Genomic DNA, 19,673 nt, shown 5'->3' on the forward strand with positions numbered 1-19,673 from the left:
CCGGGGGGGGGGTGGGGGGATCAGCCCGGGGGGGGGGGATCGCCCGGGGGGGGGGATCAGCCGGGGGGGGGGGATCAGAAGGGGGGGGGGGGGAGCAAGCCCGGGGGGGGGGGGGATCGCACGCGTGTGGGGGAATCAGCCCGGGGGGGGGGGGGGGTCAGCCGGGGGGGGGGGGGGGGTCAGACCTGGGGTGGGGGGGGGGGGATCAGCCCGGCGGTGGGGGGGGTTGGATCAGCCGGGGTGGCGGGGGGGGGATCAGACGGGGTGGGGGGGGGGACAGCCCGGGGTGGGTGGGGGATCAGCCGGGGTGGGGGGGGGATCAGCACGGGGTGGGGTGGTATCAGCCCGGGTGTGGGGGGGGGGTCAGCAGGGGTGGGGGGGGGGGATCACAGCACGGGGTTGGGGGGGGGATCAGACAGGGGTGGGGGGGGGGGATCAGCCGGGGGGGGGGGGAGGGGAGATCAGCTCGGGGGGGGGGGGATCAGCCCGGGGTGGGGTGGGGGGTGGGGATCAGCCCAGGGTGGGGATCAGCCCAGGGTGGGGTGTGTGTGGGGATCAGCCCAGGGTGGGGGGGTCAGCCCAGGGTAGGGATCAGCCAGGGTGGGGGATCAGCCCAGGGTGGGGGGTGGGGGATCAGCCCAGGGTGGGGGGTGGGGGATCAGCCCAGGGTGGGGGGTGGGGGATCAGCCCAGGGTGGGGTGTGTGGGGATCAGCCCAGGGTGGGGTGTGGGGATCAGCCCAGGGTGGGGATCAGCCCAGGGTGGGGTGTGTGTGGGGATCAGCCCAGGGTGGGTGTGGGATCTGCCCAGGGTGGGGGGTGGGGGGGTCAGCCCAGGGTGGGGTGTGTGTGGGGATCAGCCCAGGGTGGGTGTGGGATCTGCCCAGGGTGGGGGGTGGGGGGGGTCAGCCCAGGGTGGGGTGTGTGTGGGGATCAGCCAGGGTGGGGTGGGATCTGCCCAGGGTGGGGGGTGGGGGGGTCAGCCCAGGGTGGGGTGTGTGTGGGGATCAGCCCAGGGTGGGGGGGTCAGCCCAGGGTGGGGTGTGGGGGGGGTCAGCCAGGGGGGGGTGTGTGGGGATCAGCCCAGGGTGGGCAATCCCAATGCAGGATCCTCCCTCCTCTCTCTCTGACACTCACCGTGCGCTGCCGCTGTCCTCCGATGCCCAGTCCGCTGAAGCGGCTGCCAGCCGCCGCCCGGGTGCAGCTGCCGAGCGCGGCAGAGAGCAGCGCCCTTGCCGCAGTCGCCATGGCCGAGGGAATGGAGCCGGGAGTCCGTGTCCGCGTCCGAGTCCCTCTCGCTCCGCAGCCGCGGCGGTGGAGGGGCCGGGGAAGGAGAGTGGGCGGGGCCGGGGAGGGAGTGCGGGGCCCGATGGGCGGGGCCTGTCCCAGGGGCGGGGCCTCTGGGGAGGGGGCGGGGCCATCTCCCGTTCTGACCAACCAATGCGCCGCCTCCGCCCCCAGAGGCGGGGCAGCCGCCTGTCGCTCAGCGGCTCCGCCAATCATAGGCGGGTACGGTCCTTTGCTACATTAGGGGGCGTGGCAATGGGCAGCCAATCACCGGGGCGGCGGCAGGGATTGGCCGAGTGTAGCCAACCGCCCACCAATCAGAGCCATTCAAGTAGCAAAAAAAGTCTCTTCAACATGTAGGCGCCTGGCTGGGAACTGGAAACCCCGGGCCAGAGCAAACCTACTGGAAACCCACACTGCAGGTATTATCCTTCCCCCGTGAACACATTGGGGTTCCCCCAACCCACACCCTCTTAAACAAGCTCCTGACCAGCACTCAGAAGGTGTGCATTAATATTAACAAACAGGTTGGTGGCAATGCTGTTGGGAGGGTCTTTACTCGCTGCCTCATCCTTTAATAAGCTCCAACACCACAACCAGCTTCACAACAACTGCAGCGAGGTAGGAGATTATTACAGACCGAAACACTCTCTCGCCCAGTTTGCCGGACCTGCTGTGAATTTCCAACATTGCTGTTGTTCTATTATTATACATAGAGGGAAATGTGATTTCTAACATTGCTGTATTATTATACATCGAGGGGAATGGTCGGCATAGTAGAGGCGATTGGAAAATTGTCATTTGATTAAACTATCTGTAGCCGGTAATTTAAGTGTAGTTTGCAATTTAATACATTCGTGATCACCCCCCCAACCCCCATATGCCACCCCCCCCCCCCCCAGATGCCACCCCCCCATATGCCACTTCCCCCTCCTATCCTTGTCTGTTCATTTTACACAAATGCTGTAGATGTGGATGCTGCGTATTCACAATTCCTGCCAACTCTCACTCTTTTCCAGCAAAGACTTTATTACTTGTTCTATGGGCGTCAATCACCCTATTCGCAAGTGTCCACAGTCATTTGCCCTGTGATCGTTGTGGAGCATTTAGTGACAAGCTGGCGTCTTATAAAAATGACTGCAAACAATTAATCAGCGGTGGAGCACTCTCAAGGATGTGATAAAACAAGTTGTAATTACAAAAGGGAGAAAATGCTGACCAGTGCTCCACATCTGAAATATTAACTGATCCATCCTCTCCACGGAGGTTAACTGCTATGCTGTGTGTATCTTGCAGTTCATGTTTTTACTTTCGGGTTTCCTGCACAGCTGTCGTGGTTATCAACACAAATCCAAGTTATTCAGTCTCCCCAGTCAGAAGACCCATTGATTAAATTCCAGCGGCTTATCCTTCACCAAAATATTACATTTCCCTCTTTACAACATGTGCATCTCTCCTTGCTGACTGCTTTGTGAATTTACCTTCATTTAGTATTTATATATCAAGGGCCTCTTTTGGTCTCCACTTAAACCTAAATTTCTCCTATCTTCCCCCCCTACCCCAACAATGTAATAAAGCTCCAGAACACAACAGTTGACTGTAATCTTTCCCCAACATGTGTCTCATTAGTAAATCCAGTGAGAACAATGAACAGCAATTTTCTGATGTTCAACAAACAGCACTTGAATAATTCACAGAATAAATGTAACAAGTTGAGACTTTAACACATCAAAATACTGCAGGAGTTGGCAATCAGAAATATAACTGGGAATCCCGAGAGGGACAGGCTGGTATTTCAAATGGATGAGCTTGGCTCAGGGCGAGGGGAAGCTGGAGGTGTGAAGGGTGTTTTCTTTTTCAGAGATGCCGGTGACCTTGCATCAGGACTACTTTCTATCAGGGTGTGAGGCCTGTTTGCCGACTGCTTCGGGTAGCGCTGGGCGGGGCCCGGCGTCAGGCGTCACGCAAGGGCGGGGGTGACGCGGTGACGCAGGGCGGAGCGACGCTGATGGTGGGGGAGAACCGGGGCAGCGGCGGCCGAGAGGGGAACGGGGACCGCTCCCGCTGAGGTAAGGCAAGGCGGCCTGGCGCTGCCCCCCCCCCCCCCCCCCACCCGGCAGCCGGGCCCGGGTTTGTGCTGGAATCGGGACCGGGGAACCGAGGGATTGGCACCCCCCCCCCCAGCCGGTTGGCAGGGCGACTGTCACCCGGGGGCGGGGCGAGGCGACTGTCACCTGGGGGGGGGGGGGCGAGGCGACTGTCACCCTGGGGGGGCGGGGCGAGGCGACTGTCACCCGGGGGGGCGGGGCGGGGCGGGGCGACTGTCACCCTGGGGGGGGCGGGGCACCTTCCACCCTGGGGGGGGCGGGGCACACTGTCACCTGGGGGGGGCGGGGCGGGGCGACTGTCACCCTGGGGGGGGGGCGGGGGGGGGGGGGGCGACTGTCACCCGGGGGGGGGGCGGGGCGGGGCGACTGTCACCCTGGGGGGGGGCGGGGGGGGGGAGGCGACTGTCACCCTGGGGGGGGGGCGGGGCGGGCGAGGCGACTGTCACCCTGGGGGGCGGGGCGACTGTCACCCTGGGGGGGGGGCGAGGCGACTGTCACCCTGGGGGGGGCGGGGCGAGGCGACTGTCACCCAGGGAGGATGGGGCGAGGCGACTGTCACCCTGGGGGGCGGGGCGACTGTCACCCTGGGGGGGCGGGGCGGGGCGACTGTCACCCTGGGGGGGGCGGGGCGACTGTCACCTGGGGGGGGCGGGGCACCTGTCACCCTGGGGGGGGGCGGGGCGGGGCGACTGTCACCCTGGGGGGGGGGGGCGGGGCGACTGTCACCCTGGGGGGGGCGGGGCGGGGCGACTGTCACCCTGGGGGGGGGGGGGGGGGGGGGGGGCGAGGCGACTGTCACCTGGAGGGGGCGGGGTGACTGTCAACCTGGGGGGGGGGCGAGGCGACTGTCACCCTGGAGGGGGCGGGGTGACTGTCAACCTGGGGGGGGCGGGGCGACTGTCACCCTGGGGAGGGGGGGGCGAGGCGACTGTCACCCTGGGGGGGGGGGGGCGAGGCGACTGTCACCCTGGGGGGGGGGGCGAGGCGACTGTCACCCTGGGGGGGCGGGGCGAGGCGACTGTCACCCTGCGGGGCGACTGTCACCCTGGGGGGGGCGACTGTCACCCTGGGGGGGGGGGCGGGGCGGGGCAACTGTCACCCGGGGGGGGGCGACTGTCACCCGGGGGGGGGGGGGCGACTGTCACCCGGGGGGGGGGCGGGGCGACTGTCACCCGGGGGGGGGCGGGACGACTGTCACCCGGGGGGGGGGGGGGGCGGGACGGACTGTCACCGGGGGGGGGGGGCGGGGCGACTGTCACCCGGGGGGGCGGGGACGACCGTCACCCGGGGGGGGGCGGGGCGACTGTCACCCGGGGGGGGGGCGGGGCGACTGTCACCCGGGGGGGCGGGGCGACTGTCACCCGGGGGGGGGGCGGGGCGACTGTCACCCGGGGGGGCGGCTGTCACCCTGGGGGGGGGCGGGGCGACTGTCACCCGGGGGTCGGGGCAGGGCGACTGTCACCCTGGGGGGGGCGGGGCGAGGCGACTGTCACCCTGGGGGGCGGGGTGACTGTCACCCTGGGGGCGGCGGGGCGAGGTGACTGTCACCCTGGGGGGGGCGGGGCGACTGTCACACTGGGGGGGGCGGGGCGAGGCGACTGTCACCCAGGCGGGGCGGGGCAACTGTCACCCTGGGGGGGGGGGGGCGAGGTGACTGTCACCCTGGGGTGGGGCGGGGCGCCCGTCACGTGGAGGAGGGGGGCAGAGCATCCGACACCCTGGGAGGTGGGCGGGGCGACTGCCACAGCCAGGGGGCGGGGTGTCTGTCACCCTGGAGGGGGGCGGGTCAACTGTCACTCAGAGCCAGGGTGCAGGGCGACTCACCAGGGGGGGGCGCAAGCGGGGTGTCTATCACCCGGGGGGGGGGGAGGGGTGGGGGTGACTCACCTTGGGAGTCGAGCGACTTGTCACCTTGGGGGGGCGGGGGCGACACACTGTTACACTGAGGGGCAACTGTCACCCTAGGAGGTGGGGGCGACTGTCACCCTGGGGGTCGGCATGACGGTCACCCTTGGGGGATAGTGGTTGACCATTTCTGAGAGTGAGGGAGTAGACCACTGTCAGAGTGAGGGGTTGGACAACTGGCATTCAGAGAATGGGGCAGGGGAACTCAGTATGAGGGGGCAGGAACAGTTAGTCAGAGCGAAGGAGGTGGGGAACTCAAGAGTGTGGGCACTGGGTGACGGTCGATCAGAGTGAGGGGGCTGCCCCCAATCACTAGAGTCTTTCCAATTTAAGATCATCTGTCAAGCTTGTAATGTGGCTCAATCTTGCTTGCTATAAGTGACGTACATTGATATGCAGGAAACCACGTTCCGCAAACAAGAGGAATATGTTCAAGCCTTGCGCTTCATTTGAATTAGCCAAGATAGCCAAGAGCCTGTCATTCCTGTTGCTTTCTCCAAGACAACACTTTGTCAATCAGAGTGGACTGACTAGTTAATTGACCTCGTCTCCCTGTCATATAGATAGCAGGGATCATTTGAAACTTGCCATTTTTGAGTTTGTCCTGATGCGTGCAAAACAAAAAACCTAATTAGCCTGTCTGCCTTTTTAGCAAAATTCGTGTTTTGACTATCGAGTGACTGTTTGCTGCTGCAGATCTGAATCAAAAACAAAATGTGCTGGAAATAATCAGCAGGTCAGTCATCATTCATGATAGAAACAGAGTTACAATTTCAGGTCAGTGACCTTCCATTCGAACCTTAAAGGGTACATAAGCCGGAAAGATTTGGTGCAAATCTTGTCGGGTTCATAAATCATAAAGAAAGAGAGCTAGAATGGCAATGACAAGGAGTACATTCGTCAAGCGTAAGGGGTTGTTCAGCGAAGTATTCTTCAAAGTATTCTCAAAACTGATTTGGAGTAAATAAAAATGGAAAATGTAGGAAATACTGCTGGCAGTATCCAACAGATGCTTACCTCTCTTTGCGGATGTTGCCAGACCTGCCGAGTGTATCTATCATTTTCTGATTTTACTTTGGATTCCCACCATCCGCAATATTTTGCTTCTGCGGTTTGGAGTGTCTGGTTACGCAGGACCGAAATCTTGAGACAAACAGACATGCGAAGACCAGGTCGTTGTGCAATGGTGAGTTTTGCAAGGATGAAGTGTTTTTGACAATGAACTGGGGAAGACCGTTTCCACTGGTTAGGAATGATCAATTTAAAACTGCTCCAAGGGATGGAAGGCGAGAGATTTGGAAAAATAAATCTTTGTCAGAGGTGCTAGTGGAGTTTAGAATGCTTTGTCAAAGGAAGAGGAATACTGAATGAAAACTTAAAGCGTTTTTTTCCCTGCAGAGTGAGAAAAACTTCAAAATTTAGGACGATGGGAAACACAATGGGATTAATTTTGAATTGCTTCAGTGGATAACTGGTACTGCCAGGATGAATTTCTGTGCCATAACTCTCTTATGGTTCTGTACAGAAGATATTTCTAATCTTCGGGATAATCTTCACTCAGATCCCAAGTTGCTGTGGAAACGCGCACATTTACATGCGTGTTGTAATCTGAAGCTGTGGTTAGTGATGGTGGAGACTCCAATGTTCTTTCCATCACAGGAATCTCTCCTGCCTGTACCGCCTGACATTCACGCGCACTGGAAGTATTTTGTAGGTTGGCACTCAACCTGTTACGAGCCCACTCACTGCGCCACAAGACCTCACAATAATAAATGTAGGTGTTTACAGATCATGTTTATAGAACAAGGTTTGATCTGCTGGGGCGTGATAAATTGTAAATCAGAGAAGCAGCTTCGTCTTGATATTTTAAAATAGCGCATTCATCCTTCTTGTACATTACCAATACATTGGGGTGCCGAGCACCAGAAATATTCCTGTTTGGGTAATTAATTATTTGGATAGCTGATCATGAAGTGAACTGTGAATCCCTTCCGATCATTGAGGCAAAATTTCTCAAAAATAGGAATTATGCTTGCTCGTTAGAGGAATTATGTGGGAGTGGGGTGATGAGTGGAGTGGATGTCTCTGGGCTCAGACCTGGATTCTGAAGCTCACTGCAAGGTGGTTGGATTCACAGATGAGAGCCAAACAAGGAAAAGTGTGCAAATGGTCAGAGCAGCTCAGACTAAAGAATGGCTTAGAGAAGCTATGTGAGCAGCAGAACAATCCCCCCCCCCCCCCCCCCCCCCCCCCCCAAAGCCTGTCCACCATCTACAAGTGTAATGGAATACTCTCCACTTGCCTTGAATAATGCAGCTCCAACAACACTCAAGAAGCTCGACACCATCCAGGACAAAGCAGCCCGCTTGATTGCTCCCCCTTACGCAAACATTCAAACCCTTCAACACTGACGAACTGTGGCAGCCTTGTGTACCATCTACAAGATGCACTGCAGTAACTCACCAAGGTTCCTTAGACAGCACCTTGCAAACCCACGACCACTACCATCTAAAAGGACAAGCGCAGCAGATACCTGGGAACCCCACCACCTGGAGGTTCCCCTCCAAGTCTCACACCACCCTGACTTGGAAATATATCGCCTTTCCTTTGCTGTCGCTGGGTCAAAATCGTGGAACTCCCGAACAGCACAGGTTGTACCTACACCTTACAGAGTACAGCGGTTCATGAAGGCAACTCACCATCACCTTTTGAAGGGCAGCTAGAGATGGGCAATAAATGCTGGCCTAACCAGCGACGCCCACATCCCGTAAATGAATTTTAAAGAAACAGAGCTAAAAAGAATACAGTGCTAACGTCCAGTGTCAGGGGTTTGATTGATGAGAAGGGACCAGAGAGACTGACTTTTCAGCAAGGAAATGAGGTGTCAGGGAGGTGATCTATTCAAGGCGTGCAATATTAAGGAGAGTTGAAATGTTAACATGGACTAGTCATTTTAATTGAACTGTGGGAGTAGAACTCGTGGATACAGATTCAAAGTAGTGAAGATACATTTAGCAATAAACGCTGGCCCAGCTAACGACGCCCACATCCCATGAACAAAGTTTTAAAAGGACAGATGTGAAGCAATTGCAAAGAGTAATTGACATGTGAAATAAACTTCCAGATCGAGAAAGTGTAGGAAAACTATGTGGACTAATTTAAGAAGAAATTGGATGTTAGAATGGGGGGGGGCTGAATTTATGAATCAAAAAGATTAAGTGGCTGTCCTCCCCATTCATAGTTTCTTGTGGCCATTGGAGCAAATTATTTTGTATTATTTGTTATCCTACAACAAATCAAACATGTTTCTGCTTTTACATTAATGGAGTGCTGTTTCCAACACATTTGCTTCTCAAGTTCTGGAGGCAATGAAAATGTCAGTTTTTGCATAGGTTTCAGCCTGAACATATCGCTTGCCCTGTTGATTACAATGCTCTTGTACATTAAATATCAACGCTGTCTATTACATACTGTAGATTATTTGCAAATGCTTGGAAATTTGGATTTAGGGCTACTATGGGCTGATCAATTTGCAAAGTGGTATTTGGATGCGTGATGAATCGTGAAACTAATTACAGTGAGAATGCATTAACATCTTCATACAATTAATCACATTTGGGTCTGTGTTGTCTTGTTTTAATTTGAGATAAAAATTATTTTGATCGTTGGTGTTTTAAGAAAAAAAGGTTGAAAATATTTTAAAGTTGGATAAATTTAGAGTACCCAATAATATTTTTTTCCAATTAAGGGGCAATATGGCGTGGCCAGTCACCTACCCTACACATCTTTGGGTTGTGGGGTAAGACCCACGCAGAAACGGGGAGAATGTGCAAACTCCACACAGACAGTGATCCAGGGCCGGGTTAAAAATATTTTTTTAATGATGGGCAGCACGGTGGCGGAGTGGTTAGCACTGCTGCCTCAGAGCGCCGAGGTCCCAGGTTCGATCCTGGCTCTGGGCCACTGTCCATGTGGAGTTTGCACATTCTACCCGTGTTTGTGGGTTTCGCCCCCACAACCCAAAGATTTGCAGGTTAGGTGGATTGGCCAAGCTAAATTGCCCCTTATTGGAAAAAATTAATTGGGTACTCTAAATTTTAAAATATATATATATTTTTAATGGGGTAATTTAGCGTGACCAATCCATCTACCCTGCACATCTTTGGGTTGTGGGGGGTGAAACTGACGCAGACACGGGGAGAATGTGCAAACTCCACACGGACAGTGACCCGGGGCTGGGATTAAACCTGGGTCCTCAGCGGCATAAGACAGCAGTGCTAACCGCTGCACCACCGTGCCGCCCCTTTGTCCAGAAAACGTAAGGGACGTCCTTCAATGTCATCACAATGCGCGTAGGCATCGCCAGAGTATCTGCTAAATGCTCTCTGTGATGCTTAAACGTTGTGTTGACCAAGTTGTTTCTGTGCAGAGTCATTTAGTTGTCTCAATCCGGCACTGCATGGCTGAAAATCAGGTGGCCAGGCAGTGGTGAAATCCCAGATACATAATGGCTTCCTTTTGTTTTTGCCTGGAAAGAGGTGACTGAGCAGAAACCTAACGAATATAAAGCTATCAATAGTAAATCTGAGTCAGATTGTAAAAGCTCAACCGTGACTAGGACAATGGAATGTTGGCTAACGCCAGGAACACTTGCTCACACTGGGTGGTGAAGGCTGAAATGGTAAAATTATTTAAGGGTCATTTAGAAGCTGAACTTTGTGTTATGTTCCCATTAGTATTTTCTGTACCTCTGTAATGTACCATCTCATCTTCCTCCCTTCAAGGCTAAAAGAGGATTTATAGTATCGAATGTTATCAGATGTCCAACCCTAGATGCAGGCAATCAAAAATCTGGACACATCCGTATTTATCTTGTGAATTTACTTGTTGTTGAAGAGCATAAGGGGCTGTTGAATGTTGTTAAGCATGCGCAGAAAACAAATGAGCATTTCCCACCTTCCTGGGTAAAGAATATTTAAAGTGGAAAGTAAATCTTTCAATTCCATTTGATTGTACATGTTTATATCTCCAATCATTTTTCCAAAAAAACTGAGTTGCTGCTAAACTTGGTAAAACTTTAATTAAAGTAGTCTTTTTGATTTAACGGTTGTGTCATCTGTCGAACCATTTCCATATTTGTGTATGGTCAATACAATTGAATATGATTCGAGCACCTTGGGCGGGATTCTCCGATCGCTGAAATCACGTTCGGTAATCGGCCGTAGAATCCCCATTTACGTCGGAATCGGGTGCGGCGCTGTTTTTGCATTAAACGTAGGTAGTAGGACCTTACTGATCCTGCAGACATAGCGCAGGATCGGAGAATCCAGCCCATTGTTTCTCGTGCCAATGTTGTTAAGTGAGCAAGCATGTGATACTTCTGAAACAAAACACACAAAATAATTTAAAAGTTGAAATGCCTGGGGCAAACAATAAACCTTTTATGCTGCTAAACTCACTGGAATTGTTAGTTCCCAATCACCCCCAACAACGGAGAGACCAATGGTTCGATTCCAGACTTGGGTGTCTGGCTGTGTGGAGTTTGAATGTTCTTCCCGGTGTCTGCGTGGGTTTCCTCCTGGTGCTCCGATTTCCTCCCACAGTCCGAAGATATGGCAGGTTAGGTGGATTGTTGAGGATCAATTTGCGTTTACGAGGTTAGAGCAAGAGGGAGTGCGCCTAGGGTAGGGTGTTCTTTCGGAGGGTCGGTGCAAACTCAATGGGTTGAATGGCCTTCTTCTGCACTGTAGGGATTCCATGGATGAAAAGGAACGGACACAACAGATTTTCACTAGATGAGAAGTCAGTGGTAAAAGTTTCAGAAATCTAATATTAAAATCAGGAAAGGCAGAAAGTAGGAAAGCTGTTTTCAGAAACAATGTGCCTGGTTGTTTCAAACACTGTTAGATTTTTTTTTTAAATTAAAGGACAATTTAGCGTGGGTAATCCACCTAGCCTGCCCATCTTTGGGTTGAGGGGGTTAGACCCACACAGACACGGGGAGAATGTGCACACTCCACACGGACAGTGGGCCGGGATCTAACACGGGTCCTCGGCGCCATGAGACAGCAGTGCTAACCACTGTGCTGCCCCACTGTTATAGATTCGTAACCCAATTTTAAAGTGGTTGCTATAATAGGCCACATGTTTCCTCCTGGACCATATATGCTCTACTATTTAGCTGAAATATTTGCAGGTATATTTTTTTAATGCGGGCTGACCCTGGGCAATAATCAAATTGCTTACAGGAGTGCAAGCTAAGGGCTTGCCTGAGTCTTTAAGATGATGCTGGACATTGCAGTCAGTATCTTTTGGGATTTCTGGTGGAATTCTGCTTGGTACAGATCTGAGTTAACTTAGTTTGCCGCATTCCCTCAGTAATCCTGTCATATTATTGAATGCTGGCTTTGTCTTTTTTTAAAATGACAGGAGTAACTGTGTGGCTCTTAAGCAAGTCCACACTGCTCTGTATCCTGGGAGATAAAAAGCAAAGAAAATCTAACGTGTCGTGGCGATTTATCTGTTTGTGATGATGGCTTATTGACAAGCTGGAACAGGTCTCCTGCTAGTGGATTAAAACAGAATGTTCTGGAAGAGATTATAGTTCTGCTTGGGTATCTAAAGAGAAAAGAGTGGTTAGTATCCATGCATTCTAATGGTATCACACCTGAAAAATTAACCTGTCAAAGCTTGTCTCAGAGTCGGCTGAATTTCTAGCATTGTCTGTTTATATTTCAGATTTTTCAGTTTTTTTAACCTTGCCTCTTGAGGTTAAATGAGCCTCTTCAAAGTAAAAATTGACAATTCCACTGGAAGCACAGCGAAGAAGTTTCCTCAAGTCCCTCCAATGAAGACCATGAAATATCTGGTATTCACAAATTTGAGTAAATGCAACTTTATGCATGAAGGCACAAAGGCAAATTAGTTGCTTAGATTTGCAAAGTAAGATTACTTCTCAGCCAAGGGAAGGCTTATTACTCTGGGCTACATGCCTTGTTGCAAAACCTTATTAATGATAGCCGCTGCCCGCATGTGGCATGATGAGACTGAGATTATCTTTGATAGGAAACCTGTTATTGCTCCTATTCCAGAAAGAGATTTACCTGAGATACTGCTACCTGTGAAGCATTGCTCATTTCCACCCCAAATAATCAACCATCTTCAACGCTTGCTATTAAGGTGAGCTATTAAGGTGCATGAAAAACGAGATTGATGTTATTTTCTCTGCTTGCATTATAACAGAATCATAACTTTAGAAGATCAATTTGTCTGTAGGGGTTCCGCTTTTGCAATTGTTTTTTGCTAAGTGCAGGAAAGTGTGGATGAAGTTACAACCTGCTCACTAGAAATGTTTGAGGTATTCAATAGTAAAATTAGACCTTCCTGTCTATACTGTTGAACTATCTGGCCAGCGTATGATGGAAGTATAGTAAAACGCATGGATCCACCCACAGATTTGTGTTGGGGGTGGGGGGGGGGGCGAGCTTTGTGATAAAGAGGAGGCCCCATTCCTACATAAATGCAGATACGGATGTAACCTGATGTACCTACAGATATAATCTATGTCAAAAGCAACAGATTTAAATGGCAAATTAAAACATAGTAAAGTAGTAAATGTGTGTGAAGGCCTTTATTCAATTTGTTAACACCTTAAAATTACCTCGTAAAAGACCAGCGCTTTGCATTGAAAATTATCAGGAGTTGGGGCAGCACGGTGGCGCAGTGGTTATCATTGCTGCCTCATGGCGCCCAGGTCCCAGACTGGCGCCGGAATGTGGCGACTAGGGGCTTTTCACAGTAACTTCATTGAAGCCTACTCGTGACAATAAGTGATTTTCATCTTTCATCTTTCATATCGCCACCAAAGGGTCCAGGCACCATTGTGCAATGTCAGCTCGTCACGGGCATCGTTCTTCGGGATTTACTACTTGGCCGGCAGGATTGGTTAATGACTTCAACATAACTCAAGTTTTGCGTCTTCCGGTTTTGACTCTTTCAATTTCACCGAGACAAGGCATTTGCTGCCGTGTTTTCAATGACTGCAGTCAAACAGTGCATGTATCTATCAATGAAAAGTCTCACCACATTGTTCAGACAAGCTGTAGAAGATGGTGGCAGTCTGTGGTCTGGTTGCTTTTCAGTAACAAAGCTGGCTAATAAAAGATTGCCAACCCTCCTTAACAATTACTGATGCTTATCTTTCAATAAAAGTAGCTAATTGGCAATGAACATTTGTGGTTCATAAAGAAATTCAGATTTTCAAGAACTTCACCTGCAATGGAAAGTCCGGTAGAAATCAAATCTCAAATACTGCACAGTTAGTTTAGTTTGGCCTGCATCTCCTCTTTGTGGTATAGTCTAAAAACATAACAATTCAACCCTTTGAGAGTGGTGAAAATCGTCAAACAGCATTGCTCCTTTTTCTTTTGTAAAAACTAAAATTAAAACCATTTGGCATTCTGGACCCTGACACTTGTTTGGGTTGGCAGTTTATTCGAAATAACTATTGATACCTTTAAGTCTGCCATCTGCTACACATGCTTGATTTACATAGGAGAGATGACTAGTTATTTTTTCCATTGCTTGGGCTTTGCAGAAAAATGCTTGTGCTCCGACAAAGGTGTTGCCATTGCCAAAAAAAACTGTGAATATTTATCAAATACTCTCCTATTTTCCCACTGTGCTCCCTGGCTCTGATTCTCTGTGTTCATCATGAAGGGCCACTGTGATGCCTATTCTGAGCTTTACTACATTAAAGGTGCTGTTATCACGGAGGCACAGTGGTTAGCACTGCTGCCTCATGACACTGAGGACCCGGGTTCGATCCCGGCCCCGGGTCACTGTCCGTGTGGAGTTTGCACATTCTCCCCGTGTCTGCGTGGGTCTCACCCCCAAACCCCAAAGATGTGCAGGTTAGGTGGATTGGCCATGCTAAATTGCCCCTTAATTGGGAACAAAATAATAATTGGGTACTCTACATTTATTTTTTTTAAAAGTTGCTGTTATATAAGATGGCAATACAGGTTGAGTATCCCTTATCCGAAATCCACATACTTTTTGAGTGCTGAAGTGGCATCACAAGTCCCTGAGCAATGCGCAGGCCTCAGCACGCCGCACATGCGCAGGCCTCAGCACGCCGCACATGCGCAGGTCCCAACATGCCGCACATGCGTAGGTCTCAGCACGCCGCACATGCGCAGGTCTCAACATGCCGCACATGCGCAGGTCTCAACACACCGCACATGCGCAGGTCCCAACATGCCGCACATGCGCAGGTCTCAGCACGCCGCACATGCGCAGGTCCCAACATGCCGCACATGCGCAGGTCTCAACACACCGCACATGCGCAGGTCCCAACATGCCGCACATGCGCAGGTCTCAACACACCGCACATGCGCAGGTCCCAACATGCCGCACATGCGCAGGTCTCAACATGCCGCACATGCGCAGGTCTCAACACACCGCACATGCGCAGGTCCCAACATGCCGCACGTGCGCAGGTCTCAGCACGCCGCACATGCGCAGGTCTCAACATGCCGCACATGCGCAGGTCTCAACACACCGCACATGCGCAGGTCCCAACATGCCGCACATGCGCAGGTCTCAGCACGCCGCACATGCGCAGGTCTCAACACACCGCACATGCGCAGGTCCCAACATGCCGCACATGCGCAGGTCCCAACATGCCATACATGCGCAGTTCCCAACACGTGCCACCCACGCACAGTTCCCAATGCGTTCCGCGCATTCACATTTCTCAATGTGCGCCACCCATGCACAGTTCCCAAAGCATGCCGCCGATGCGCAGTTCCCAACACGCCCCACCCACGCACAATTTACAACGCACCCCACCCACGTGCAGTTCCCAACACGTGCTGCCCATGCCCAGTTCACAACGTGCCCTATCCACACGCAGTTCCCAAAGTGTGCTGCCCACGCGCAGTTCCCATGAGCTGCCATGTGCAATTCGGAACATGCACTGCCCATGTGCAGTTTCCAGCGCACGCCACCCACATGCAGTTTCCAACATGCACCGCCAACACGCAGTTCCCAACACGAGCTGCCACGTGCAATTCCCAATGCGTGCCACCCACACGCAGTTCCCAACGTGCGCCGCCAACCAACAGTTCCCATCGCACGCAGCCACCATGCAGTTCCCAACACACGCCACCAACACACAATTCCCAACGCGCGCCGCCCACACGCAGTTCCCAACCCACCGCAGATGTACATTATATTCCAACGTCCGAAAAGTTCTGAAATCCGATACACGGCCCCAAGCATTTCGGGATAAGGGATGCTCAACCTGTACAAAAGGGATCCCCAGTTTTTGCTGTTGGCAAGATGGTCAATGTGGTTCGATCAAAAGGTATTGAAGAGGAATGTGAGCGTGCGATGAGAGACCAGCTGCCAGGGCAGCACAGAATTTGGGAGTTCAAACTTTGATCTCAACTGCAGTGGAATTAAGAAGTTAGCTGGCTTGTATTTTCCAATACATTCGCTGGTCTGTCTTTTCAAACAATGAATGCAGCTATACTCCCAGACCATTGAGATGGTTTTGGTTACTGCAGTATAATCGCACACGAGATTTCCTTCCCTCCCCTCCCTTGTGTTTGATCATGTTTCAACCAAGGTTAAACCCCAAATCTTATGGGGTGAAATCCGGGCAGGGAAAATCCATTCATCGGCCGCTTCACTAATTTGTCCATGAAAGATTAATGTGACGTGTGACATTCAGAATTCCGTTTAGCTTGTGGCACAATTGCGTTAAGGGTTCTCTCATTTGGATTTGGCATTTCCCATTTCTCTCATGCGTTGCTTTGTTTACTTCTGTTAGAAATTCAGTAATTGTTATTTAATAATACTCCATTCTACATGCTGGGAGTTGGTATTACTAATCAGGAGCTGCAATAGAGGGAAGATAATTTGGCAACAAAGGACCATCTGTAAAGAATACATTAATTACTGTGCGATCCCAAGTCACTAACTCTAACTGTAAGTACACATGGAGCATTGGGCTGGTCTGAAAGATCACACTCACTTGCAGTTGCACGTTTTGTTTTTACCAGATTTGCACAAACCAAAAGTTAGACTTGGGGATGATATTTTTTTGTCCCTTTATAGACACTAAGGGGCAGAAAAGGTTTGAATAATTTAGAAAATGAGGAAAGCAAAGATGAAACAAAAATAGAATATTAAGTACAATGGATTTAATGCAGAATGCAAGCACCCTTGTCGGAACTAAACATTAAAAAAAGACTCGGGGCTCCATTGACTTCAAATCTATCCAATGTTAAGAACCCCGCTGACCTGCGAGACTGTCTGCAAACCCAGAAGGATAACTTGAAAAACTGGCTATTAATGGTGTATTTTTGTTTGGAATTATGTGAGCATTTGTGCACAACCCAGTGGAGAACCAGTCCAGTCGCTGTGTAAACAATTAATAAAGAATATTTATTAAAGTGGAAGAAAATAAAAAACACAGGACAAAAGACTAATATACACTGTGATACTTGCGTACAGGACTAACTAATCACACCGTTTTATCTGAAGTTACCTCTTATTCCCAAAATATGCCCACATTCCCTGAACTTAATTAAGACACACTTTTTCCCAAACCACATCCAATTTTAGTAAATCTCGGTTAAATACAGCTAATAGTTACCACGCAACACAACTTAGGTGATCAAGTCTAATGAAACGTCTCCTCCCGGTTAAGTGAAGGCACAAAACTGCATCTCTTTGTTAAAATTTAGAGTGCCCAATTCATTTTTTCCAATTGAAGGGGCAATTTAATGTGGCCAATCCACCCACCCTGCACATCTTGTGGGGGCGAGACCCACGCAGACATGGGGAGAATGTGCAAACTCCACACAGAGTGACCCAGAGCAGGGATCGAACCTGGGACCTCGCTGCCGTGAGGCAGCAGTGCTAACCACTGCGCCACCGTGCTGCCCTAAAACTGCATCTTTTAGAGGAGCATATCTGCAATCTGCCGTGGCTCTAAATGTTAGCCGGAACAGGCCACCCTGGCTCAGTTCACAGATGGAGCTGGCCTGTTGAGCTGTTGGATGGGAACTAGCCTGCCTCTTCAATGAGGAGCCCAACAGTTATACTGTTCAATCTCATTGATATTCCCCTCTGTGGATTCTGCTGTCTGCCTGGTTCAAATTCCTTGCCTTGAGTAGTTACCATTTGTATAGTCCCACTGATCTCTAGTAAACAATGTTTCTGATATGGCGATTCGCACCTCAATGTCTCTTGTCTCCTGCTAATCTTGTTATTTTATTTTCATGTCAAGTTCACTGTTAATCTCATTAATTTCCCACATACCTGACACCAATATGTAGCAAAAACATAAAGACCGGGAGGGTTGTTCTTCCCTCTGATCTTAGCTGGAATAGCAATAGTGATATTACAGTTGTTTCAGTACCCGTAGGCTAGCAAGAAGGAATATCATACAGGGTTCCTGCTCATTATACCTTCCAAGCATTCAAAAGACCTTCCAAGCATTCAAAAGAACAGGTACCCTGCGAAAATCTGATTGAGCTTGGCCATGATGATCTCTTGCAGTTCAATTGCTCATCAACACACACTGTTCAGTCACAAATGAAGAATGGGCAATGGTGCTGAAGAAAGCCCTTTGTCCATGGAAACAAGGAACACTATTTTTTTTAAGAGGGTAATAATTAGCCTACCCCCCTCCTCCCCCATGGCCATTGGGCAACGGTATTGGTGTGACAGTAAACCATTCATTTTAAAAATAAATTTAGAGTACCAAATGCCTGCTAACTTTCATCACCTTGGCTCACCGAAGAAGGAGGCAATCAGCAGTTTAGCACAGATCTGCTGGCATACCATGAATCATTAGGCAGAAGGAGTCTTCATCATAGGGAATAAAGATGTGAAGAAAGCAAAGAGGGAAAAAGATCATCTTGAGATCAGGGCGGGTGGGGGGTAGAGAGACGGCACGGTGGCGCAGTGGTTAGCATTGCTGCCTCACCACGCCTAGGACCTGGGTTTGATCCGGGTGCCGAGGCCTCGGGTTTGTTCCCAGCCCCTGGCCACCGACCATGTGGAGTTTGCACATTCTCCCTGTGTCTGCGTGGGTCTCACCCCCACAACCCAAAGATGTGCAGGGTCGGTGGATTGGCCACGTTATATTGCCCCTTAACTTTTAAAAAAGAGATAATTGATGTGAATTATTGTCTGAATCAGTTTAATCGCTGAAGGCAACAGCATTGCAATGGAAGATGCAGTAAGATCTCCAGCCAGTAATAAAGATAAAAATGATTAAGAGAAATTAGCAGAACTGGAGATTAACAAATAAATATCTGATAAAATTGAGCAATTGAAATTTCATGGCATGCCCAGCTTCCGATAGAACATATGGAATTGTTTAAAGAATTGGCAGTACTTAAAGGGAGCTCGAATAACTTTTCTGAAGAAAACTTTTCAGAAAATGGAAAGTGGCTGATGTGAGTCCAACCGTTAAAATTGAAATGTGAGCTTGGATTAGCTCGGTGTCGATAAGATAACAATTCCTTTTGTAGAAGCGTCAATTCAAGCTTATCTGGAAAGCTGAAACTAATAAACAAAGAATCAGAATAGATCCACGCTCAGCAAATTTGTTGATCCTCGGATAGAGGTCGAAAGATTAGAAAGGAATTGCCGTTTGTACTTGATGAAAGAAATGCAGCATAGGTGACAGCTATGAAATCAGTGTTCTTCAGTATTGAAAGAACCGTTTGGTTGGTCAAAGCTCAGGCCAAGCAACCACCAAAATGAGAAACAGGAAATGAGGCAAATTGAGAAATTGTAGATTAAGCTTTCAATGATTTTACTCCCTGTGGTGCCTCGATGTGGGCCCTGGCAATCTGATCTACCAAGCCGAGTAAATTCCCTTCTATTTCCTTCCTAGTTTTTCTTGCTGAAATTTTCTGGGCCTGAAGGTGAGGGAAAGGTTTATGAAAACATTTTATTCTCTGCTTTCAGTGATTTTGAAAGCTCGGAACACGGGCAATTATCAATAAAGCCTGATGCATGCAACTGGTGGGAACATTGATTTAACTTGATACGTGCAACCACTGATTTGTAGAGAGTAATTTGATGATTTCAGTGGAGCTCAATCGGTATTGAAAATTAAAGTCTTAAAGGACTTACTTTTTTGAACTTAGGCCAATTTTGAATATCTGAGTGGCCACCTTACTGTGCTGATAATGAATGTTTTTCCCTTCCTACATAACCTATGTGGGACATAGTAACTCAATATAGTCTACAGGCAGATAAATTACTTTCAGCATTTTTGTTGTTCCCCAATTATTAATTTTTTAAAAAATCTCAGTTTCCATTTGAGGTTAGAATGATAGCTTAAA

At 50.3% G+C, this 19,673-nt stretch overlaps 2 protein-coding genes across 10 annotated transcripts in view; one reads left to right on the forward strand and one right to left on the reverse strand.

The window, feature by feature from the left end:
* The window catches only part of mcu (mitochondrial calcium uniporter), a 140,903-nt gene extending 139,568 nt beyond the window's left edge, over positions 1 to 1,335 (reverse strand). Inside the window, exon 1 of the mRNA XM_038782763.1 lies at positions 1,136 to 1,335. Within this exon, the coding sequence (XP_038638691.1) occupies positions 1,136 to 1,246 (111 nt within the window). The 5' untranslated portion in view covers positions 1,247 to 1,335. The remainder of the gene's footprint in view (positions 1 to 1,135) is intronic.
* A 352-nt stretch (positions 1,336 to 1,687) lies between these two features.
* Positions 1,688 to 19,673, forward strand: part of micu1 (mitochondrial calcium uptake 1) — a 110,289-nt gene continuing 92,303 nt past the window's right edge. For 3 of the 9 annotated variants that reach the window (XM_038782701.1, XM_038782708.1, XM_038782710.1), the window contains exon 1: positions 3,270 to 3,354. The gene's annotated coding sequence lies outside the window, so the exon portion shown is untranslated. Of the gene's footprint in view, positions 1,708 to 1,885; positions 1,907 to 3,269; positions 3,355 to 5,950; positions 6,035 to 6,054; positions 6,076 to 12,389; positions 12,478 to 19,673 lie in introns of those variants that run through there. The other 6 variants (XM_038782703.1, XM_038782702.1, XM_038782705.1 and 3 more) reach the window with 6 other exon arrangements.

The sequence above is a fragment of the Scyliorhinus canicula genome, chromosome 22 (genome assembly GCF_902713615.1).
Source record: "Scyliorhinus canicula chromosome 22, sScyCan1.1, whole genome shotgun sequence".
In the NCBI taxonomy this organism is placed as follows: domain Eukaryota; kingdom Metazoa; phylum Chordata; class Chondrichthyes; order Carcharhiniformes; family Scyliorhinidae; genus Scyliorhinus; species Scyliorhinus canicula.